General features: G+C 50.9%; 1 protein-coding gene across 9 annotated transcripts in view; it reads right to left on the bottom strand.

Annotated features, from left to right (window-relative positions):
• The window catches only part of NUMA1 (nuclear mitotic apparatus protein 1), a 76,611-nt gene that overhangs the window by 11,096 nt on the left and 40,813 nt on the right, over positions 1 to 24,702 (bottom strand). For 5 of the 9 annotated variants that reach the window (XM_081860005.1, XM_081860010.1, XM_081860003.1 and 2 more), the window contains exons 5-17: positions 24,253 to 24,335; positions 23,391 to 23,471; positions 22,907 to 22,991; positions 21,652 to 21,763; positions 19,533 to 19,690; positions 17,922 to 18,039; positions 16,258 to 16,375; positions 14,875 to 15,015; positions 13,518 to 13,643; positions 7,653 to 11,042; positions 6,401 to 6,448; positions 3,344 to 3,412; positions 2,818 to 2,919 (exon numbers count right to left, since the gene is read on the bottom strand). In XM_081860005.1, coding sequence (XP_081716131.1) covers positions 2,818 to 2,919; positions 3,344 to 3,412; positions 6,401 to 6,448; positions 7,653 to 11,042; positions 13,518 to 13,643; positions 14,875 to 15,015; positions 16,258 to 16,375; positions 17,922 to 18,039; positions 19,533 to 19,690; positions 21,652 to 21,763; positions 22,907 to 22,991; positions 23,391 to 23,471; positions 24,253 to 24,335 — 4,631 coding nt within the window. The remainder of the gene's footprint in view (positions 1 to 2,817; positions 2,920 to 3,343; positions 3,413 to 6,400; positions 6,449 to 7,652; positions 11,043 to 13,517; positions 13,644 to 14,874; positions 15,016 to 16,257; positions 16,376 to 17,921; positions 18,040 to 19,532; positions 19,691 to 21,651; positions 21,764 to 22,906; positions 22,992 to 23,390; positions 23,472 to 24,252; positions 24,336 to 24,702) is intronic. The other 4 variants (XM_081860011.1, XM_081860004.1, XM_081860007.1 and 1 more) reach the window with 3 other exon arrangements.

The following is a 24,702-nucleotide window of genomic DNA, read 5'->3' as shown; positions in this document are numbered from 1 at the left end:
GACCTGTGCCTCCATGGACAGCTGTGAGTCCAAAATGACTCCCAGGCTGCGCACCTGGTCCTTCAGGGGCACAGTTACCCCATTCAGGACCAGGGAATCCTCCACACCTGCCCGCCTCCTGTCCCCCCAAAACAGTACTTCTGTCTTGTCAGGATTCAACCTCAATCTGTTAGCCGCCATCCATCCTCCAACCGCTTCCAGACACTCACACAGGACCTTTACCGCCTTCACTGGTTCTGATTTAAAAGAGAGGTAGAGCTGGGTATCATCTGCATACTGATGAACACCCAGCCCAAACCTCCTGATGATCCCTCCCAGCGGCTGCATGTAGATGTTGAAAAGCATGGGGGAGAGGACAGAACCCTGAGGCACCCCACAAGTGAGCGGCCAGGGGTCTGAACACTCATCCCCCACCACCACTTTCTGAACACGGCCCAGGAGGAAGGAGCGGAACCACTGTATGACAGTGCCCCCAGCTCCCAGCCCCTCAAGACGGTCCAGAAGGATGTCATGGTCGATGGTATCAAACGCCGCTGAGAGATCCAGCAGAACTAGGAAACAGCTCTCACCTTTGTCCCTAGCCCGCCGGAGATCATCAACCAGTGTGACCAAGGCAGTTTCAGTCCCATGATGAGGCCTGAATCCCGACTGGAAGGGATCCAAATGGTCCGCTTCTTCCAGGCGTGCCTGGAGTTGTTCAGCAACCACTCGCTCAATCACCTTGCCCAAGAATGGGAGGTTTGAGACTGGGCGATAATTGGCCATCGTGGCCGCATCTAAAGATGGTTTTTTAAGAAGCGGTTTAATAACCGCCTCTTTCAGCGGGTCTGGGAAGGCTCCCTCACGGAGGGAAGCATTCACCACCCCACGAAGCCCATCGCCCAGTCCTTCCCGGCTAGCTTTTATAAGCCAGGATGGGCAAGGATCCAGGAGACAGGTGGTTGGCTTCACTCGTCCAAGCAGCCTGTCCACATCCTCGGAGGTAACAGATTGAAATTGATCCCACACAACTTGACCAGACAGGACTCTAGCACTCTCCCGCCCCGGCCCTGCTCCCACGGTGGAGTCTACTTCTTCCCGAATCTGAGCGATTTTATCTGCAAAAAAATTTGCAAAATCATTGCAGGAGAACATGTGGCCCGTACTGGGCCCCGATGTTACAGGTGGTTCCGCTAAATTGCGAACCACCTGAAAGAGTCTCCTGCTGCTGTTTTCTGCAGATGCAATAGAGGCGGTGAAGAAAGTCTTCTTCGCCGTCGCTATCGCCACTTGGTAGGCTCGACGTTGAGCTCTAACCCGTGTCCGGTCAGATTCAGAATGAGTTATCCGCCACCGGCGCTCTAGCCGTCTCAACGATTGTTTCATTGCCCTCAGATCCGTGGAAAACCACGGGGCTCTCTGGGCTTCATGCAATCGGAGAGGGCGCTTCGGAGCCAAACAGTCAATAGCCCTGGTTAACTCCACATTCCAGCGGGCCACCAGGGAATCGGCTGAAAGTCCATCAACATGGGATAAAGCATCCCCAACCACTCTCTGGAAACCATTTGGATCCATTAAGTGGCGGGGGCGGACCATCCGAATCGGTCCCACCTCTCTGCAGAGGGGATGGGTCGCGGAGAAGTCCAGTTGCACCAGGAAGTGATCTGACCATGGCACTTCTTTCGTTTCGCTTTTACTTAGTGTCAGATCACCAACATCCGTAGAGGTAAACACCAGGTCCAAGGCATGTCCGCGGCTATGGGTTGGGTCAGACTTATTCAGGGACAGCCCCATGGAGGCCATGCTTTCCACGAAGTCCCGAGCGGCCCCTTGTAAGGTCGTGTCGGCATGGATGTTAAAATCCCCTAGGACGACCAAGCTAGGTGTCTCCAGGAGAACATCCGCCACGACCTGAAGCAGCTCGGGCAGGGAATCCTTGGTGCAGCGGGGAGGTCGGTACACCAAAAGGAATCCTGTACTGCCCCTATTGCCCAACTTCCAGAACATGCACTCAGAAAACTGGGTCTTCCCAATAGGACGCCTGGTGCAAACTAATGACTTCCTAAAAATCACTGCAACCCCCCCTCCCCGCCCACATGACCTGGGTTGCTGTGCGTAAGAGAAACCTGGTGGACAAGCAGCGGCAAGGACAGGCCCATCTGCTTCATCCAACCAAGTCTCTGTTACACATGCCAGGTCAAGTCCTCCATCCATGATCAAGTCATGGATGGCAGTGGTCTTATGAATCATTGACCTGGCATTGCACAGCAACACTTTCAGGTCATGTGGGTATCCCTTGCTGATTCTAGTATTCATCCGGTCAGGACCAGACCCAGAGGCAGGGATAGTCCTCAGACAACGACTAAACCTGCCTCCTCTGTAATGACATGGTCTGGTCTTAGCGTAACTCCTCCTCCTACCCGTGATCACTGAGATCGGTTGTCCCAGTGCATTCCCCCCTGTGAAGCATATCCCAGCCATTTTGTGGGCTGGGGCCCATTCCCCGGCAGCCCTGACCCCTCCCCTTAAGAACAAAATAACCCCTTTAAGAAACAAACAAACAAAAAAACAAAAAAACAAAACAAAACACAAATAAGACAATATAAACAAAAAACAATAAAAGGCTGGTGCCAAGGCTGGTGCTTCCTTAAGAGACCCTTGCTAAGCCATGTCGTTGTGCAACGTCACAAAGTGTTCTTACCCTCCACACACCCACATTTGCAATTAGTACTTGCCTTAACTGTGTCTGTTTAATACAGGGTAGAAGCCAGGGTGATAGTTTTCTCCCCTCCCACCCCTCACTTCTGCCCCAGAGGGAGACAGCTCCCCTTTTTCTACCTGTGTCTTGTAATGCTCAGCAGCTTGTTCCTTCTGGGCCACCTGAGACTGGAGATCCAAGATCTTCTCATTCTGGTGCTTAAGCTCTTCTTCATGCACCTGCTGAGGAGAGACCCAGATATTCCCTTACAGTGCCAGAGAGGGAAATTGTTTTCTTTCATCCCCATGACTCTTGCACCAGCTGAGTGAGGTTGCTCAGTAGACTTACAAGGGTCCTTTCCACCCCTTGTCTTTGAAAAGCTGGCATCGGTGAAAACTAAATAGCTTTAATTGGATTTGGGGGGGGGAAAGGCAATAAATTGTTACTGTTTCACATTTCTTGTTATTATCTTCCCTGATTCCCCTTGCCCTCGATTGCAGGGGATTAGACTAGTGGGTCATGCAAACCACTATTCTGAATGCTTTTTATAGGGTAGGGTGGGGATCTGGGGATAAATTTATGAAGCCAATGGGACAGTGCCCCCCAAAAGCTTGGGCACCTCTGCACTAGGAGAACTCTCTCCAGGCTCCATCCCTGGAAGCTCACCTGGGCTCTCTGCTGCTGGGCTTGAGTGACCTTCTCCTGCTGAGCGTACTTCTGTTTCAGCTCCTCCAGCTGGAAAGGAAAGGGGGGGGAGAGAGAGAGAATAGTTATTCCAACCCCTCCCCCTCCTGCTCAAAGCGCTGTCAGCCACTCCCTCCTGGCTCTTTGAGGCTCTGCACAGAGCCGCCCATTCAGCAATCTCTGTCCCCCTCCTAAACCTACTGTACTGGAACAGCCATGCCTAGAAAAGGACTGGCTGGCAGGAGGCCAAGGAAGTCTCCCCCTTTTACCAAAAGCTGTGACTCCTGCATTGCAGCAGATTGGACTAGATGACCCTTTGGGGTCTATGATTCTATGAGCAAGGCATCAGAGAGTCACAGTTTAGGACATCTCGGGACTGACCACTTTATCCAGTTTGGGGGTTGGAAGGAGGAATCTGGTGCTGTCTATGTTACTCAGCTTGGCCCCTTCAGCATCAAAGACTTCTCTTGTAAGTCAAGCCCCATGCGAAAGAAAGAAAGAGGGGGGAGGGCCAAGTTCTGCACCTGGTAAAAGCAACACTAATAGGTCACTGAATGTGTTTTTGGATAAGGACTCTGATTGCTAGGAGGAAAACAGCTGTGAGGCCCCAATTCAATGCACGCACTGCTCAGCCTCCCTGAGACTGAGGGCGTTTCCCCCAGAACTACACACCTTTTTCAAGCTTCTTTTTGCAACCATGATGCCATAGTCTGAATTCTGTCAAATGCCACAGACCCTCAAGAGTTACTACAGGAACACAGAAAGAACTGCATGCAGCGGGCCAGAGTCCTCTATGCCTGGAAGCACATTCCAGGCATACCCACATTCCAGGCATACCCTCCGACAGGTTCCCTTCCACCCAGGAAGCATCAGTATCACTGGAGCCCCTTGTCCTAAACATTCTGCCCCTGCAAGAGCTTCCTGGAAGCAGCAGCAGAGAGCGTGCCAGAGCAGCCTCCAACCCTCCACCGACACATCTATGCTGCGCAAACACCACATTCCAGCTGCAGGTTGGGTCAGTGGGCTTCAGAGCAGAAATGGTGCATGGGGGTTAGCAGCTTCCCAGGAAGAGCAGCTCTCTACAAGCAGAAGAGCTGGGGTGTGCTGCAAGCAGATGCTCTGACATGCGATGAAAGTGATGCTGGAAGTTAATTAGCCACACCCACCGTCCTGCATTTCCCACCTCCAGGTCTCCCCAGCAACCCCAAAGCAGGGTCTCCATTGCCAACTGTTTGCCTCTCGTGCGCTCGGGGGCAAGGGAGCATCAGGGATCCACGGAAACATTGAAGGTTAGAATCCAAGAGGGTTTCTGAAGTGGAGGGGGCCGTTTCAGGGGATTCTAGTTTAAGCTGGTTTGCTCTTAATGGAGGGATTTAAAACACAGGGGTGAGGGGGTGGACTTGTCTTCAGGTGCAACCATGCTTGCAGATGGCTAAGAGAGGTGGTGGTGCTTTTAGCTCCTGGTAACCCTGAAGGTTAGAGGGCTGGCCCCCCTGCATTGCAGACCCTGCACTCTGCCTGGAGCTCAAGGTCTCCCCTCCCGAGAGCAGTATCATTCACAGAGATTCTCTCCTATACCGAAGGAAAATATAGGAAGGAGATGGGGAAGACAGAAGACAGAATATGCCAAAAGATGCAGCAGCTGGAGCGGGAAAGGACCTCGGAGAAAGGACCTCTGGCTTCATATGGCTACTCCCCTCTTGGCGCAGTAGTCTTAAAAAGTGGTGCCCAGAACTGGAGAAAGTGCGCCAGATGCAGGTAAAGGTGGGTAAAGAACCCCTGGATGGTTAAGACCAGTCAAAGGTGACTATGGGGTTGCGGCTCTCATCTCACTTTCAGGCCGAGGGAGCCGGCATTTGTCCACAGACAGCTTTCCAGATCATGTGGCCAGCAGGACTAAACCACTTCTGGCATAATGGGACACGGTGGCAGAAGCTAGAGTGCACAGAAACACCGTTTACCTTCCCAACGCAGTGGTACCTATTTATCTACTTGCACTGGTGTGCTTTCGAACTGCTAGGTTGGCAGGAGCTGGGACACAGCAACAGGAGCTCACCCCGTCGCACAGCACATAGCTAAATAATGAAACTCACTCCCCCAGGAAGCAGCCATGGCCACCAACCTAGATAGCTTTGAACAAGGATCAGATAAATTCATGGAGGAGAAAAGGTTCCCCATGGCTACTAGCCCCTGGCGGCTATGCTCTGCCTCCACAGCTGGAAGCAGCAGCACTTCTGGATCCCAGTTGCTGGAAACTGCAGGAGGGGAAGGTTGCTCTTGTGCTCAAATCCTGTGAGGGGGTTTCCCTTTTGGGGACCTGCTTGGCCACACTGGGAACAGGATGGACGACTAGATGGGCCATTGGCCTCTTCCAGCAGGTTGTTCCACTAGGAGTTACAAAGAGAAGTGGGAAATTCTACAGGGCAAGTAATTGGTACGCCCCAAGCTGCTCCCAAGGCTTCCCAGGTGTTGGGATGAGAGGGCGCAAAAGAATGCATGCGGTGCTGTACTGCGGTGCTATCAGAAAAAGAGGCACCAAGGAGATCTTTAAAGGGGAGGGCAACAAAAAATGGTGTGTGGGTGTGTAGCAAGCCCTCATACTACTATGAGACCTGCTGGAAGGGCAACAATCCCAAGTAGACTGACTTTGCTGCCCGCTGGCGCAACTTCCTTTGCCAGCCTTGGCTTTGCCACATAGCTATGGACAGTCTTGCCTTTGGGGCAAAGGACAGGATTTGTGTGCTTTCTGCTCTTGCCAAGTAATTTTTTTTTGTCAAAGTAAGAGAACAAAAGTTTTGCTGACCTGTGTGAGGAGGCATCTGGGCATAAGGTGCAGCGTTTTAGAGAGGTATTGTGAAGCCCTGTTTTCCCACACAGCCCCCAAACGAGGGTGGCGGCGGCCTTATTACTTGTCCTCTGTAAGCCCCCATTGCAAACAGTTCACAACAGGAGATGGCAGCCATGATGGAGGGGAAGCAGCAGCAGCAGCTACGTCATGCACTGTCACCGTTTAAGCAGCTGACACCTGGCATGCATTACCTGGCATGCATTAGCTCGCTCTTTCTGATATACCTCTAGCTGCTCCACCTGTAGGATTGGGGGGTGGGTGGGAGGGGGAAGCAATGAAGGCAGACGTGAAAACACCACAAAAAGCAGCTGGAGCAACTTGTGGCAAGGGTGGGAACTCAACTGCCAACCCAATCCAGACCGAGAGGGTGTTGCTCATCCCTTCCCCAGAGGCTCAGAGCTGAGAGGGTAGTATATAAATCAGAGGAGAAGACTTGTGGAACCTGGAGGGGCAATGCTAGAACACTGCGTACATGCAGGAGCAAAAGGGAGCCCATTCAAGGATAACATATAGCCAGCATCTCAAGCAAACATGGCTCCTGGACAGCAGCACCCCCTTTGTTAACTTACATGCTTTAACTTTCAGGGAAAGTATCTACTACTGGCCTACAGCAGACACCAAAGTTCTAGAGCAGGGGTCAGCAAACTTTTTCAGCAAGGGGCCGGTCCACTGTCCCTCAGACCTTGTGGGGGGCCGGACTATATATATATATTTTTTTGGTGGGGTGAACAAATTCCTATGCCCCACAAATAACCCAGAGATGCATTTTAAATAAAAGAACACATTCTACTCATGTAAAAACACACTGATTCCCGGACCGTCCACGGGCTGGATATAGAAGGCGATTGGGCCGGATCCAGCCCCTGGGCCTTAGTTTGCCTACCCATGTTCTAGAGGGCTAGAGATGGAAGGAGGGTCCCCATTGCTCAAGATGCACCCCATGAGCCAAATAAGGTCTGCTGAGCCTTTCAGGCCACATCTTGCTTCTGAACATTCCCTCAATCTGAACTGCACTACACAGAATGCAGCAAGGTGCGCCCCCACCCCCAGGTGTCTTGCAACCTCATCCAATCCTGAGAGCGATGCTTCCGTGGCTCAAGGGTGGCCCTGCAGAGCTGTCCCCTTCATTAAGCGAACTGGAACCAGAATTTCTAAGCAGCATGGAAAACCATTAAGAGCCACCATCATTTTCTGTCCAGCAGGCAAACCTAGGCCGGATCCCAGACGGTTTACTCCAGAGGCAGGGCTGCCCCCAAGTGAAGCAAGGGAGTAGGGACGAAGTGGGGGGGGGCGCAAAGAGGATGAGCTTTGCCCCCCACCCCTTCACCCTGTTTTAAGAGGGCAAAGAAACCACAGGGTGGGTTGGGAAGATGCAGCTGCCTAGGGCTAGCCCCTGGGCAACCCCCAACCCTCAAAGCAACCGAATCCTGTGTGGGGCCTTACCTGCACCAGCTGCCTCTGCTTGCTCTCCTCGTACTTCTTCTGGGTGTCCTCGAGCACCCGCTTCATGGCGGCCACCCGCTTCTCCGAGTCGAGCCTGACCAACTCCATCTCCCGCGTGTGCTGCTTCTTGACCTGGGCCAGCTCTGCCGGCAGGTGCTGCAGCCCCCGGTTCTCCTCGGCCAGCTGCGCCTGGCCCTGCTGGAGGGTGGCCAGCTGCCCCACATAGCTGGCCTTCTCCGCCTGCAGCTGCTGGATGGCCCGCTCCCGCTCCAGGAGCCTCTCCTTCACCGCCTGCAGCTCTGCCTGCTCCAGCTTGGCCCTGGCCAGCTCCGCCTGCAGGAGGCCGGCGGCGCTCTGCATCTGCTCCAGCTTCTCGCGGTGCTTGCTCTCCTGCGAGGCCTGCGAGGCCTGCAGCTGCTGGTAGAGGCACTTGATGGGCATCAGCTCTGCGATCAGGGCCTGGGCCCCTGCAAACTCCTGCTGCTGGGCGGAGAGCTGCTGCTCCTTCTGGAAGGCCTTCTCCTGCCAGGACTTAAGCTCCTTGCAGAGGTCCTCCTGCCGCTTGGAGGCAGCGCTCTGCTCCTTCTTCAGGGCCTCCACCGACACCCGAAGCTTCTCCGCCTGCTCCTGGGAGCTCTGCGCTTCGGCTTTCATGGTTGAGCACCTCTCAGCTGCCCGGGAAGCGGCGGTGGCCATTTCCGACTGCAGGATCCGCAGCCTCTCCTCCAGCTTCTTGCTCTTCTCGGACTCAGCCAGGGCCAGCCGCCTCAGGTCCTTGATCTCCCCCTCCTTCTCCAGCTGCTGCCTTTGCATGATGGAGGTCTCCTTCTCCATGCTGCTGATGATGCTGGCCTGGCGCTCCGATTCCTGGGCACAGCGTGACAGCTGCTCCTTCCAGCTCTCCTCAGACTTGCTCTTCTCCTGGGCTGCAGCACGTAGGACGACTAGCTCCTTCTCGGCTCGGGATGCTGCCTCTCTGCTCTGGGTCAGCTCCTTTCCTTTGTCATGGAGCTCCCTCTTCAGCTTCTCTAGACTGGACTTGGATGCCTCCAGGAGCTGCTCCTGCTCCGCGGCCCTCTCCTTGTGCTGCGCCACCTCCCGCTTCAAAGCCTCCGCCTCCACCTGCTGCTCCCGCTCAGAGGCGGCTGCCACCTTCTCCAGCCGGGCAACAGTGATCTGCTGCTCCTTGCACTGCTTCTCCAGCCTCTCCACCTGCGCGCGGAGAGCCTCGCACTCCTTCAGCTGCCCCTGGTAGAGCTCTCGGCTGGAGGTGGACTCCTGCTCCTGCTGCCGCTTCTGCTCCTCCAGGCTCTTGAGGGAGGCGTCCTTGGAGTGCATCATCGACTTGATGCTGTCCATCTCGGCCTTTTGGGTCCGGGCTGCCTCCAGGAACCCTTGCAGCTCGCTCTCCATCTTGGCAGCCCTCTCCTTCAGGGCCTCAGCGGAGGCCAGTTCCCCCTTCAGCTTGCTGACCGTCTTCTGCAGGTCCCTTAGCTCCTCGCTGCGGGAGATGTTCTTGAGGCGCAACTCCTCCAGCTCCCGCTCTTTCTCCCCAACCAGCTCCTGGGCCCTGGCTACCTCCTCCTGGAGCCCAGAGACTTCCACTCGGTGCTCGTTGGTGACATTCTGCAGCTGCACCTCCAGGGCTGCCTTGCTGACTTTCTCAGCGGCCAGTTCCGCCCTGGCCCGTTCCTCCTGGCCTGCCAGCCGTTTGGTTTCCTCCTTGTGCAGGGCCAGCTCCTGCTTCTGCTGCTGGGAGGCCTCTTCCAGCTTGGCCTTCAGGGACTTCAGCTGGCCAGACAGCTTCTCTGTCTCGCGCTCCTTCTCCTTCAGGGCTGCCCTGGTGCTAGAGAGGCTGGACTCAGCTGCACTCAGGTCCTTATGGCTCTGATCCCCTGCCAGCCTCACTTGAGCCTCCAGCTCGGCTACCTTGCGCTTCTCCTCTGCCAGCTCCCTGGTGACAACTTCCAGCGCCTGGGCTGCTTCGTGCCCCTCCTTCTTCCCTTTGGCCAGGCTCTGGGCAGCCTCCCTCTGAGCCACAGCCACCTTCTCCTGCAGAGAGGCAATCTCTGCCCGGAGCTGGTCCTCTGTGCCCTCCTTCTCCTTGACCTGCGACGTGGCACGAGCCAAGTCCGCCTGGAGCTCAGCCAGTGCTCCTTGGTGCTTGCTGTTCAGGTGCTTCACCTGAGCCTCCAGTTCTGCCACCTTCTGCTGCTCGGCCTGCAGCCTCAGGTGGGCCTGCTCCTGCTCCCCGCTCAGCGCTCGGACCTTCTCCTTAAGGCTCCCCAGCTCCCCTGGGTCTCCTTTGGCAGCCACAGAGGAGAGCTCTGCCATCTGGTGCTGCAGCTCCTCCACCTTGGTCCTGGACGCTTCCCCCAGCTGCTGCACTTGTCGCTCCAAGGCTTGCCTCTGGGTCTTCTCCTCACCCATCTCCCGCAGGACCTGGTCCCGGTGCTTACTCAGTTCCTGAATCTGCTCCTCCAGCTCTGCAATCCGCCGAAGGTTGCCCTCCAGGGACTCGGCCGCCCGCCTCTTCTCATCCTCCAAGATGCCTTCTGTGTTGCAGACGGACTCCTCCAGGATCAGCAGCCGCTCCTGGAGACGGGTGTTCTCCTTGGCCAGCTTCTCCTTGTCAGCCAGCTTCTGCTGTGCCTCACGAAGCTGGCCTTTCAGCACCGATACAGCTCCTGCTTGGGCCTCGCTCTGCTGGCACTGGGCAGTGAGGGTCAAGATCCTGGCCTCCAGCTCCTGGACCTTGTGGCTCAGATCGGCCTTCTCCCTCTGGGCTTCCGTGGCAGTGGCACTCTGAGCACGCAGCCGCTCGGTCAGGGTAGACAGTTCTGCCTCCTTCTCCTGGAGTTGCCTCAGGGCCAGCTCTTTCTCCTGGGCAGCCTTGTTGTATGCTTCCTGGCCTGCAGCCTCCACCTGCGTCAGCTTCTGGCTGCTCTGCTGCAGCGTGCTGGTCAGCTGGTCTACCTGGAGGCTCAGCTCCTGAAGGGCTGCCCGGGAGGCCTGCTCGCTCTTCTGCAAGTCCTCAGCCAGCTGGCCCTTCTGCTGCTGCAGAACCAGCAGGTCCTGGTCCTTCTGATGGAGAAAGCCCATCAGCTTGGCAATCTCAGCCGTCAGGGCGTTGACCTGAGCGACCAGGCTCTCCTCCTGGGCTCGCAAATCCTGCTCCAGCTTCTCCTTGCCTCGAGAGCTCTCAGAGAGGGACTTCTGCAGCTCCGTGAGCAGGCCTGTCAGCTGGCGCTTCTCTGCCTCAAAGCTGCTTCTCTCGGACTGGAGGTTGGCCTCAAGCAGGTGCTTCTCCTCTTCGAGGCGGAGGACTGTTGCCTGCAGCTCAGTCTGCTGGCCACTCAGGCAGGCCACCTGCTGGTTCAGTTCTTCAAGCTGGTGGGACAAGGAACAGCGAACAAGGTTATGCACCCAGAGAACACACAGAACGAGCCTTGCTCCTTCCCCTCCAACACTGCCCAAATACAGACTCACAGCTTATGCACTTAACTTACAGAATCTCAATTTTACGTGCTTGACCAATTTATTTTTTTTTAAAGGAGCGTGTGTGGTGTTGGGAGACATTCTGCACAGAAACATGTTTCTACCTTTAAGAACAGTTTTTGTGAGCTCTGGGCTAATTGGGTGCAGCTGGCCATGGCTACAAAAGGAGAAAAGCTGCGGTTTGTACTCTGCCTGCAGGAAAAACACCCACTTGCTTTGCTGTTTGTTGTTTTGAAATAAAGTCTTTATTTAGTTTGGTTTTACACCGGTCTCAGTGTGTCACGGTCTCTGTCGTCTGCCACCAGTGGAAAATCCCCCTCTAACATGTGGAAGAGGTGGGGGAGTCAAAAGGGGGGAAGACAGCCAGCAATCCTACCTGCCATTGCACTCGCCCTGGGAGAGCATTCAGGTGTGCAGGGCGACCTTGGGAGTGTACAGTAAGTGTAGCCCTGTGCTTTTTATGGCCTTTAAAGGGTTGTTTTGACTGTTTGCGATGTTGGGTTTACATGCTATCCCCGGAAGTAACCTCCGCATCAAGTTGAGTTGAACATACCACTCCTCAGTGAGAATGAGGCTGTGCCTAGACAGAAGGCCATGATTTGTACTCATCAGCCTTCAACACCACACTCGAGACGTCAGCTCTGCCTATCGGAAGCAGAAGCCAGCCAAGGCAGAGGATCCAAACTGCCGGACTGTGTATGCCACAGGTCACTTCCCCCACTTCGTACCTTTAATGAATGTGGAGGCTGTTTTAAATTTGTTTGTTTGGCTTTTGTTTTGCTGCTGTTGTTTGTTTTTAAAGACAACAGAGCCTGACTAAAGCATTTGAAATGCCAGGGGCAGACTTACTTTATTTTATATACTGCCCTTCATCCAAAGATCTCAGGGTGGACCACAAGATACATGTACTGGCCAGTAAGGCAGGCTGAAGCTGTAGGGAGCGGAAGGAGTAGGCAAGTCCAGAGATAAGGCAATACAGTGGACTGCAATACAGTGGACCAGGCTAACAATCAGTGGACCAAAACACCACCTAACAATATCTGGGAATACACAGAGAGAGACAACTCCTACAACTGAAGGGACTTTTCAGGTTAGTTATAGTCCATTAACAACAGAAACTGAATCAAATATTTTTACAATGGTCCAAGTTAACAGTGTTGTGGTTAGTTAGGACTGCTAGCAATAACGAAGGCAGAAATTCCCTCAAGTCACACTCTTTTTTAGGGAAGTGTCTCTATAAATATACCCAATGTTAACATGCAAAAAGTCAAAGAAGCTAATGTTTTTTTGAATTAACAATAAAAAGCCACAAGTGCCTGCATTAACTCTGCAAAGAGTGGCCTGAACTGCCCAGATGTGGTTTTCCGTTACGGAGTTTCATGACTAAAACCACGAGCCTAACATAGATGAGTTACTGGCCTGTGCCTCCGAGCAGAGCTGATGCAGAATCCCTTGGCAAATAGTTCCCGTGGGCACACTTATCGTAAGAAACTAGCTCTAAAGTCTAATTCAGAGGTGGGGAATCCCTGGTCCGTGAGGCCCTTTCCAGCCAGCCACACCCCTTTGCCACTCACTCAATGTCATATGCCACCAGGCCTGGGACAGGTAAAGCCACAGCTGGCAAGGAACCATGGGAAGCCAGGCACTCAAAGTGCCATCCCAAGTGTCCTGCACAGCTGGCATTTGGCAGTTTGAATCTGGCACCAAATGCCCGTCAGCTGAGTTTGGCCACCTTTTCATCCAGTCCATTGGGCAACATTAGTTACCCCACCTCTTATTCAACAAAAATATCTGTTCTGAGGACATGGGACAAGCATGAATGTATATTTTAATCAAGAACATCCCTTTTTTATAATTTCATAAGATTTATACACTGCTTGATTGTGGAAAAAACACACACCTTCAGAGTGACCCCCCCCCCAAAAGACAAAACAAAATTATCACCAAGAAAAATTAGCAACAATGATTTTGGGGGACATTCAGAAAGTTAAAAGAACAATAGACTAAAAACAGATTTAACATTTGCTTCAACTTTCTAAACATCCGGGTAGGCTTGTCTAAACAAAACTGTTTTTAGCAGGCGCTGAAAAGGGTACAGTGAAGGTGCCTGCCTGACGTCAACAGTCAGGGAGATCCAAAGTGCAGGTGCTGCCACTCAAAAAGGTAAGAGAGTTCTTACAAATGCGGAAGGGGTGTTATGTGGCACCTGAAATATACACTCCTTTTTATACAACCATGCAGTTCAACTAGTTGGTGACAAGGCGTTATCAAGGGTTTCAGAGAGCGAGCCGCCTGACCGCCCCGGCCCCCCGTGTGACAAGTGACATTTCTCTACTGGGATCCGTCTCACCAGGGCCCTGCTCCTACCTTCAGAATGTCACCCATGACCTCTCCTTTCTCTGGCAAGGAAGTGGTCTCCTTTAGCTTCGCCATCTGGTCCTCCAGCAAGGAGTACTTTCCCTGCAGAATCTCCAGCTTCTCTTCCAAGCACCTCTGGAGAACAAGACACAAGTGGGGAATGGAATTGTGGAACCAGAGTTGGAAAGAACCATCCCATCAACCCAGTTGGTCCAACCCCCACCCCCACCAGCAACAGCCACCGCCACAGAAGACCGCATCACCTCTGACTGCTGGAGGAAGATGCACCTGCTCACACCTCTTCTGGTCCACGGAGGCAAAGGACCATGGGCAATGAGCACACAGTGCCTCCTCCTTTTCCATCTAGTGAACCTTTCCAGGGATCTACCCATGTGACTGTGTGGTGTCCAACAAGGAAAAAGCCACATTACTTATCTGCAACTCACTCCCCCCACCCTAAACAAACCCGTTGCCCAAGACTGAACCCAGGGATGACCTCCTCTCCATTAAGGGGGAGGGCTCCCTGCTTGTTAGAACTCCTGGCCGGGCTTTCATGAGTGAAATGTGTGAAGAATAACAACTGAACAGCCACCACCATTACGGCACATACCTACAACCCCCTTAAATAGCTCTTCTTGGGGGAGAGCACAACAGAAGTGGCAGCCACAAGCAGCAACTATGTTTTGAGCATACTCAGAGCCCAGGAAGCATGACAGAAGCATCTGTTGAAAGGCAAATATCCCTGACCAGAAGCAGAGGCACTGGGAACTCAATCCGTGTTGTTACAAATCCCTTTTCGGCACACTGTAGGATGTACAAATGGCGCACCTACTTCTTCATGCCATTCCTATTACGGGCTATAAAAGCTACTGCTGAAGGTACCAGAGCCAATCTAACCTGCTTCTTACTTTACTGGCCTATTTCCACTCTGCCTGGGAAAGCCAAGACTGATCCCAACTACAAAAGCTGCTGCTGGAGTTGCCAGAGGCCAACTTACCTGCCAGTCCAGAGAAACACGCTGCTCAGGAGGTCTAGAGGTAATCAGGGCAGGGGGCTGTTTATGGGCTTTCATTCTGGTGGCACATTGTTTTTGCTGTTTATTTTTTTTTGTCTTTTTGTTGTTCAGCCTTCTTATGAATTAGAGGGGGGTTGTTTAATCTGATTATTTGTTAATGAGACATTTTCATTAACTTGTTTAAAAAATCCTGTATTTTGTAGCTTAGTGAAATTATGTATTTGTTAGCAGGCTGAAGCATCCTTTACTGCAGAAAATCAATGACGGTGATGACCATATGGACAAGGAGAACAGACCTCCTGGCCTTACCCCCTGGGGGTGGAAGGGGGGTGTCTCTTCCTGCCCACTGACCTTCTCACTGAGGGCACTGCTCAGCTCCCTCTCCAGGCGGCTCCTCCGCTCCTCCCATTCCCTTAGAGCTGTGTTGTGCTCTTCCGAGAGCTCATTCATGGCTTCCTGAAGCTCCGTGTGAACGTGAGCAAATTCCCGCAGCTGTGTTGCAAAAACAGGGAAAGGATTTATTTGACACTTGCTGCCTTTGTCTTTAGCATTGGTACAAACTCCCCTGCCCTGAAATTGTGGCAGACTGTGCAGAACAAACCCTCTACTGCAAGTGTGTAATGAAAGATGAAGAAGGCAGCAGCAAAATGTGGCTGGCATTTGTTGGAGACAAGCAAATAACATTTCCTTCTCAATGAACTTCTAAGACAATTCACGTGTTACTTTAAACCACAGGAGGACACTGTCTAGCAACCTAGCCTGCACTTGCTTGTAAGTCTCTATAGGCTAACTCCACCGCTTAAAAACTGACCAATTTTGTTGCTGTTTTCTCCCAACTTGTTGAGACAGGATGCAAAATTTCATCTCTCGCAGATCCACAAATCCTATTAATAGTTCCTACATCAATAAAGCCTCTGAACTCCAGAAATTAAGTTATTATTCCAATCTAATTTACCCAAGCTGTGCCGTCTGCTAACAGTATTGACGCTACTGGTGGAATACAGGTGGTTATAGCTCAGTCGGCCTTGTTGGGATTCCTCTGAGGTCCCTGTGTTCAATTCAAAGACAAGCATAAGCATTGCTAAGGGGCTTTGAATTGGGGGATCGAGGTTTTACGAAAGGGACCTCATAGCTCAGGGTGGAGAAGGTAATGGGGAAGAGACCCCTCTGTCTACCTGAGGGTCCCAGGGAACCACGGCCAGTCAGAGCAGACAAGATGGACCAGTGGCCTGACTCTGTTCCTCTAAGGCCTTCACATGGGGACTTGTGTAACCCGCTCTGCTGCTGTAGTTTTTACTTGCCTCTCTTTATTCTGATGCTGTGTTTTGTAATTATTATATGGTTTGTTTTATGTACTGTTTCTTGCTATTTGTATAGATGAAGGGCAGGATAGAAATATTTTTAATAAATAAACAAAATAACCACTTGAGTTTCAAGATTCCCTGTGGTCTTATGACACATGAGCTGAGAACAGGGCACATTTCTCCAGGGTGCCACCTCAATGCCTTTCTGCTCCAAGACCAAAACTCAACGAACCCTTTCCAGGTTCTCAAGGCACAGAAAAGGAATCAAGGGTCACCTGAGTTTCAGGCAGAGGCAGTACCTCAACCTCGCTTAGTTCCTTTCCAAAACGGAAGCCTGCAGGTCTAGTATAATTGTGCTTCTTCCCACCCCCAACCCCACATTTGGGGACTACAAGGCTGCTGCAGCAACAGAAAACAGGTGCTCACGTACCCTGAAAGCAAGATCCCCATTCTCTTCTGAGAGCTGGTTGATTTTCCGGTCCATCTGGCCTTTTTCAGTTTTCAGGTCTTGGCACTGCTTCAGTGTCTCATGTAGGCGCATGAGGAGGCTGAGGGAGAAAGAGAGAGAAGCGGGCATGACAAGAAGCAAGAGTGGCTCCCTCCCTTGGCCTGGGCTCTGGAGCCAAGAGCAGAGCAGCACCTCAGGGAACCTCTCCCAACACAGGGTGCGGATCACCTCCTTCCTTGGAGGTTTTTAAGCAGAGGCTGGATGGTCATCTGTCATGGATGCTTCGGCTGAGATTCCTGCATTGCAGATTCTATGATCGTAGGAAGCAGGCAACACACAGGCGGGGCTTGAGCCTCCACTACAAGGCTGAGAGCTCTTTGGGTTGAAAGAAAGCCTGGTTGCCTGCCTTGCTCCACAGCTATTAAGGGCTGCTGCTGCTGCTATGACTTCTTGAGGGAGCTCCATGCTTAGAACAGCTCAGCTCCCTTTAAGTACTATGAAATCCAAAGTCCAATACAGTAGATTTTGAAAGATGCCACGCACAAGGCTCTTTGGGGCTGACAAACCAGCATCCCTTACTCAGGGCCCAAGTCAACTTCTGAAAAGGGGGTTTAGTCAAAGCAACAGCAGAGGGCCAACAAATCCTAGTCCAGGGTTTCCCAAACTTGGGTCTCCAGCTTTTGTTGGACTACAACTCCCATCATCCCTAGCTAGCAGAACAAGTTGTCAGGGATGATGGGAATTGTAGTCCAAAAACAGCCAGAGACCCAAGTTTGGGAAACCCTGCCCTAGACTGAGCACATCAGTTCCTGCTTACCATGGATCTCTAGGATATAATAGGATATAATCAAAAGCCAGGTGTGCCTAGGGAAGAGATTTGCAAATGACTCTCAGCTGTTTCTTAAATGGCACCCATGTGCCAGATGCTATAACACCACAGCAGTGGCACAGTCCCTAGAGCACTGACAGCGTTTCCTCCCTCTCCTTTCTTTCAAGGAGCTGGTCTAGAGCAAATGCACATGGATCCTTTGAATTTTCTTGACAATAATGCTACGAAGCAGGTTAAGTCAGAGACAGCAACCGGCCCTGGGTCAGTGGGTGAGCTTCATAGCTGATAGAAAGGACAAGGTGGAGGGTAGACAAGATAAGCAAAGATGCTAGGAGGGTGGAGAGCAAATTGGTTGGAGCCTTTTAAGGCAAAGGCACCAGTCATGGCAAGGAAGGCACTACAGGCCGAAACAGCACACAAAAGATAGTGAAGGGCAGCAAAAACAAGTAAGATAATAAGACAAATAAGGATAATGAAAAGGGTAGGAGCTAAGGAGAGACCCTGGCTGCTTCGATTAAAGGTAGGAACAACTGAGGTGCACGGTGGGAACTGCCTAGTTCCCAAGGTGTCCTCACCACCTTTGACCAGCAGGTGAAGCCAGAGGCCAGCACTATTTTCTTACCCGGCAAAGTCTTCTTCAAAACAACCCAGCACCCCAGATCTGAGCCAGGAAAGTCCAACAGAGCAAATCAGTATTATTTAGTAGGTTTCTATCCCACTTTTCGACCTAAGTCTTCAAAGTAGTGAGCAAGACACAAAATGAAGAGAACCAGAAGGGCTGCCCTAGTGGGACATTCCAGCCCGAGGGAGGAAGTACCTCTCGTTTTTTTCTCTGAGTTCCTCCATTTCCTTGGATTCCAGCTGATCCGCTGCTTGCTTCTCATGTAGGAGGGTCAGGCGGTCGATCCGCTGCTTCATCATCAGGATCCGCGTTTCTGAAGCAGGAGGGGAGAAGAGAGGGCACTGATTATTCAGAAACTAAAAGGCACATGGTGGCTTCCCCCTGTACAGCAACCAGGCTCCTCTCCATCTAGACACAGCGACTCTGGATGGGCTGTGTGTTGCGCTGCCTCCCAGCAACCCAACAACAGGGTTGCACAATAGACAGAGCAGCACAGGGAACAAAGACAAATAACAATAGCATCTGAACGCAGGATTAGGCAACTTGCTCACTTTGCAGAAATTTAATCTGACTGCAGAATTTGGAGGGAGGAGAGTGAGGGAGTTTGCGTCTGGCATGCGCCCTCTTTAACAGAAAGGAGAACTTGTGGGGCCAGTAAAGAGGTTTGCCAGATGGATCTACAGCTGACCACAATTAGGAGCAGGATTTTAAGTTCTAGTCCATGGAAAGTTCCATTAGGATCCTAACAGATCATCAAGTTCTTATCTAGATAATATTCCTTCTAGTTAGATTATGATATGTTATGCACTTGTGGGTACCAGACTTCCCTAAAACTCCTGGGTTCAATAGGGGTTGGGATTTAATCAAGGTAAATGTTAAAATAGAAGCCAGGCCAGTTTCCTGATGAGGTAGGCCAGGCATAGGTAATCTCCGGCCCTCCAGATGTTTGGGACTACAATTCTCATCATCCCTGACCGCTGGTCCTGGTAGCTAGGGATGATGGGAATTGTAGTCCCAAACATCTGGAGGGCCGGAGTTTGCCTATCCCTGAGGTAAGAGCTTGGGAGATGAGCCATTTAGAGAACACTGGGAAGGTAAGCCATTAGGAAAACTAAAGAAGGAGGGGGCTCTGGGCCGATAGCAAATGAGAGAGTTGGTTAGAAGACAGAGGGAGAGTTTAAAGTGGAGTCTTTAGGGTTGGCTGCAATCTGACCTAGCGATGAAAAATGGTTGCAGGCTGGCAAAGGCAGCAAGCTGGAGAGAGGGTCAGCACACAATGGTGAATTTGTTTGAATTCAAGGCTGCAGCTATGCAAACAAGGCCCTTTGTGGTGCTAATGCTCTGAGTCCCTCCATCGCAGGTTCAGGTTGTATATATGCATAAACAAACCATATATCCTAAAGACACCACAGTCTGAGCCGTGCCTCATTTCCAAAAGGAAACACGAACCCTGGGTAAGCGGACCTGGAACCACTGGAATCTTGCCCACTGAGATTGGGGTGGAGTGCAACAACTATTAATAATTTTTTTTGTCCCAAGCTCCCTCTAGGAGCCCAGGGCAGCCATACAACATCAGTTAAAACAGCAGGAAAAAACCCACACCTACAGTCTCCAAGGAACCGCTAGCATTGCTTTTGCCGCCACACCCATCCCCGATGGTTCACTGCTACCACCCTCTTTTCCTGCAACTGAGAGGTTCAGGAGCACTTTCATTGCTTCTTCCCACAAAAAGTGCTTGAGAAAAGGGCTCTGCTTGTCTCAGCGCCTTGGCAGCAACCACTCCACTCCAGTGGCTGACCCCCTCACCTTTCTCATCAACGAGCTTTCGGCTCTCTGCCAGCTCGTGTTCCAGCTCATCCCGATTTTCTCTCTCGTCTTCCAGCAGCTTCTTCAGCTTCCTTATCTGAAACTGGGGTGAATGCATGATGTCACCCATAGGAGAGGCAGAGGAGCCAGGGAGCAACCTGCAAAGAAGTACCAGCCATCTGCATTTGAATTTTTATTTTTTACATGTGAAAGACGCTTGCACAAAACGCTTGCTGAGCAAAATGTGGTTCATGTTATGACATCCAAAAGGAAACAAGTATAAATGGTTAACCAGACAGATTCTACAAGCACTATTAAAAATTCCACATTTTGCCAAGAAACATGACCCAGCCATCCCATTTATCTAGCTGACACACAAAGAGATGGGTTTTGCAATGTCCCCAAACATGCTGTGCTAACCTCACTCAGGCTACAGGGCAAGTAATATGGTCTTAGAAAGCCATCCCTGCCATTGTAACAGGGAAGATGGTCTAGAGCAAGACAACGAAAGCATCTGTTCCTAGCTTCTCTCTGCACAAGTTCAGCAAATACTAGCAATGGAGAGCCAGGGATACCACCATGCAAGCTGCAAAGAGGTTGAAGCAGAGTTCAAATCCCGGCTTATCCCATGCCACTCAGCCAATGAGAGCACGGCCAACGTCAGCAACACCCGCAGTTGTGTCACTGCAGACAGCAATGAGAGCTCAGCTGAACAAGGCCCTCTGTGAGATCACAAAGAGACTGCCAAGAAGTGGACACGGTTCAGGCTCTACGACATGCCCCACCTTCCATTACGGCTGACGGCAGAACTCGCTCCCAATCAGGCTTCCAGAATTCTTCTGGCCCCACTTGGCAGGCAGTGTGAGGCAATTTCCTGTGTTCCTGAGTCAAACCCTGGTCCATCCAGCTCAGTACAGCCTACACTGACTGGCAGTGGCTCTCCAGGATTTCAGGCAGGGGTCTCACCTGGAGGTGCCTGTGGGGACTAATCCTGGCGCTTCCTCAATGCAAAGCAGGCTCTCTACCATGGAGCTACTGCCCCTTCCCCTGAAGCAGAACCTAACAACATTGCTTTTAAAAATTTTACTTGGAACTATTTAAAGGGCTGGAGTGAGAGCTGCTTAAAAGAACTGTCTCAGGTGAATGCACTGTATTTTCCTGAGTTTCCCTTCAACTGTTCACCAGAAAAACACTGTGCGGAGTGGGGGGAACCTAGATCTAATGAAAATGTTATTAAGTGATCTAAGGAACCATAGAGACCCAAGGTCTTGTGAAGTCTTACAGCTACTCAGCTGACTCTATAATCTAGATGATATTTGATATATTGTCATTCGCATACATTTTTATGTTATTATCTTCTATTTTTAGAAGTTTCCATTAAGTTGGCTTAAATGTAACCTCCTTCCTTGGGCATATCACTAGAAACATGAATTGAGCAGGCACACATAGGCTTTCCAAACTGACATTTAAGGTCTCTTAGCCCACCTGCAACCACAATGGGATTCACCAATTCTGTTTTTAGCAGACACACAGCTTGGCCACATGGGGGTGCTGTGGTGGAGGAAGAACTCTGTTCCCAGGCCTCACCTGGATACCCCAGGAAGTCTCTTTACTCCAGCTCTTGACCAGAAGTACAACATATTTTCACAACCCGGCCTATTCCTGCGACTGAATTTCCTTCAGCTGTTTTCAGTTCTGTGTCTTATTTTGTTATAACCCACCTAGAATCTGCTGGTGAAGGGCAGGCGATAATGCAATAATAATAATTATGGTATGGGGCTTCACTGCCTATACAACTCCTTATCATCTCTTCACCACCTCTTTATTCTCTCCCTGCCAGTTTCTGTGCAAACCACAAATTCCACGCTTCCAAAGGCAACTCAGAATTCTACAAAAAATCAGATTCCACCTTCACAAGCTGAGGAAAAAGCCTCAAGTAACTTAGTTAGATCAAAAGCAGAGATCTGGTGTCTCCTTGGAACAGAATTTGGTTTCCTCAGGCAGGGGCCATATCAAATCCTGCAAGTGCCCTGAAAGGAGGGTTTCCATCTGCCTGTGTGGCATCAGACTGCTGGAATCACAACCATGAATCCTGGGAAGCAACTTGTCAATAACTTACTTATTCAAGCCGGATGAAGAAGCGACTTTCTGCAGCTTCAAGAAGTGTACCTCTCGCCTTGGTGGGGTGGTCTCCTCCGAGCTGGTGCTGGAGATACTGGATGATTGTGGCACTGGAGGAAGAGGGAAGGTGCGCAGGATGTCAGAGCCAGCTTGGCAGCAGCAAAGAAAGAAGCAAAAGAAGCAAAACCTTAAGCCCAGGGTCCATTCACCCCCCCCATCCACCCCGCTTGGGTCAGCTGAAGAAGTTCAAGGAATGAACAATTCGGTTTATTAAGTGGACAGATCAACCAGCTTATGAAGAAAATGTTTCAGTTGTGTTTTTTTAGCGGAGGAAGAAAAAAGCAAGCAAGAGGGGCTACGAGTGGCTTATAGAATCAGGAATACCAAATGGGAGATAGTATGTTCCCAAGGCATAAAGGGCCTTTCACTGACAGTAACAGCCAGCCAATCTAAAGGCAAACACAACACACAATCAAAGTGTCTTGTGAGGACAAGGAGAAAACCACTTTTCAGGATTCTCTGCAGTTTAGGGCCCCCATACAGAGGCTGCATAATGATGTTTACTCTGTATCCCACATGTAAAGTTTACAAGGCATAAAATCTTATTCTGACTCATTTGCATGCAGATATACAACTTGATTGAGGCTGGAGATGTGCATCACTGGTGTGCAGATGTTGCATGCCAATGGGCCAGAAGCAAGAAGAGGCTTTGTCTGCCAGACAGAGTACCTCCACAGGGAAATGTTTTTCAGAAGCCGCCACATAAGGGCTGTCAGCTCTGGACAGCAGTATTCTGCATCAATGCAGTATTTCCGGCCCTTAAAGCTCCTGCTCACTCCGACCAATTTGCAAGAGCTCAGCCAGCATCGTTCCCTTTGACTCTCCCCACCTCTGTAAATTCTGCCATGCTAATGCGTCCACCTGGCTCCTACTTGCTTTGAAAGAGCCTGTGGAAAAGCCAGGCAGTAGCTTTTGAACCAATGCCTTAACCTCACCAAGAACACTTGCACCTCAACAGATAGCTCACCAAATAATGCCACCCCCAACTAGTGACTCAGTCTTTATCCTCTTTAGACTCACTGTATAGGAACCTCTGCCCCCCTCCAGCTGCTCACTGCTGTTCCAACAAACCTGCAGTGTGGCAGCCATGAGATCAAACTGTGTGGCCTGATCTGGGTTGAGCCACTGAAGTCAGCAGGGCAACCTTGTGCCCCTGAAGGTATTTCAGTCCTGCATGCTCACCCGGCACTTACTTTTCTTTTGAAGGAAGGTCTCCAGATTCTCACCGAGGCAATCTTCATTGTACAACATGAAGTTCAGTGACTTAGCCATCTCCGCCTGAGGGAACAGGGAGGAGGAGGGGGAGGAGGAGGAAGAGACAGGGCAGAATGAGCAACTGTGAACCCAAGAGCAGCCTTCATTGCTGGATGAGGCAAATGGCTCCTCTAGTTCAGCATACGGCTCTTCCCACAGTGGCCAACCAGATGTCCCCACTGGAGGAAATATGTAGCCCTCCCTACTTGTGGTTCCCAGCCAAAGGCACGTCTGGTCATATGTAAAGCCAGAGGAAGGTATCCTGCCCTTCAAGCAAGCTTTCTCCTCTGCAGCTTGTGATTGGACTATCCTTTGTGGAACGTGACCCACCCCACAACCATCACCACAGACAGTTCTTCCAGGCTCCAAATGGTCACTTAGCTGATAAGGCATCTATAGCTGGAGGCAGAATGTTTGAGTTACCTGGAGATCATACTCAACCGTGGTCCATTCTCTGGGAATCTTATCACTCATGGAGGCATAGTAAAACAGCAGCATGACCACCTGAACAACGGCAGAGACAGAGTGATTTAACATACATACAAAGAGAGCGCAAGACTGTGCATTTTGCCCGTCAGAAGATGCGAACTCTGATGTGTATAGCACTTTCTACAGATGTCCTTAGAACCTTTCTAAAATAAGCCTGGTGCGTAATTTGGAAATAGCTCCTCCCACTTATCAGGCCACCATTGTATGTGTTTAAAACAATGACTTGTGTTAATGAACTTCACTGTGAGGGCACATCTGCATGCATAGTGAAGGTGATCTAGGAGAGCTGTGGAGTGGAATAAAACTTTGGTTAAGAGACTAGCTCATGATGGAAATCTAGAGGGCTGGTGGAGTTTGTGGGGGAAGGCAGCATATGACCCACCAATGGCTAACTTTAATCTTGCATATTGCTTTCCAAAGTCTAATAGCAAAGTCACATATTCATATTCTATTTTGCTTTCCATATAATCATCATCCGCATAACATTGTTCATTATTTTTCCCTTTCCCAATATTTATTCATGTACCATGTACTGTTGATTGCTCCTTCATACCATTACGCTCACCCGTTTTATAAGCTGCAATGTGTTTTCTTCTGTCGATGACTTTAAAATATTTATTTTCTAATGCATTTCAGCTTATTGAGCCCTGTTTGAGCACCACCCTCTCATCCTCTGGGGCATGTTAAGAATCTCATTAGCATGTCCTCTTGACGCTGCTAACCACCATCTCCCACAATGAGATTTAACTTGCCAGCCTGAGCCCCTAAAGAGAGAGAGCAGCAGGTGTGTGCATACCTTGGCTAGTTCCAACTCCTCCGCTGCTAGAAGCTTCTCCTCAGATACCAAGTTCTGTGCTGTAGATTTGTGCTTGCAACGTTCTGGAAGAGGAATGTGAATTTTAAAAAGGCATCTTTGAATTCAATCACAGCACCAACCCCCAAGGAAAAGGTCTAGACTAGTTATGGAACCCAAAACAATCCCACACCTGCACCCCATCCACAGGTGGAAGGCTGCCAAACTGAGAGTGCAGGGGTGGTTTATCAAAAAGGTCTAGGAAGGTTTTTGGCTGCAAAAATGAGGAGTGTAGCGACTACATTTTTGTCCATTTCGCCTCTAAAGCTTAGATTGCTTTACATCTATGTACACTTCCATCCTTTTAGCTTCTCTGGGGCATTTACTGCTCAGAAGCAGCAGAGGCGTTCCAATGGCTTCCTCTCCTTTAGCTGGGGCAGCTTGCCGTGAGCA

This window comes from Podarcis erhardii (assembly GCF_964252035.2).
Source record: "Podarcis erhardii genome assembly, chromosome: 4".
Classification (NCBI taxonomy): Eukaryota; Metazoa; Chordata; class Lepidosauria; order Squamata; family Lacertidae; genus Podarcis; species Podarcis erhardii.
This window is presented reverse-complemented; position numbering and strand designations above follow the sequence as displayed.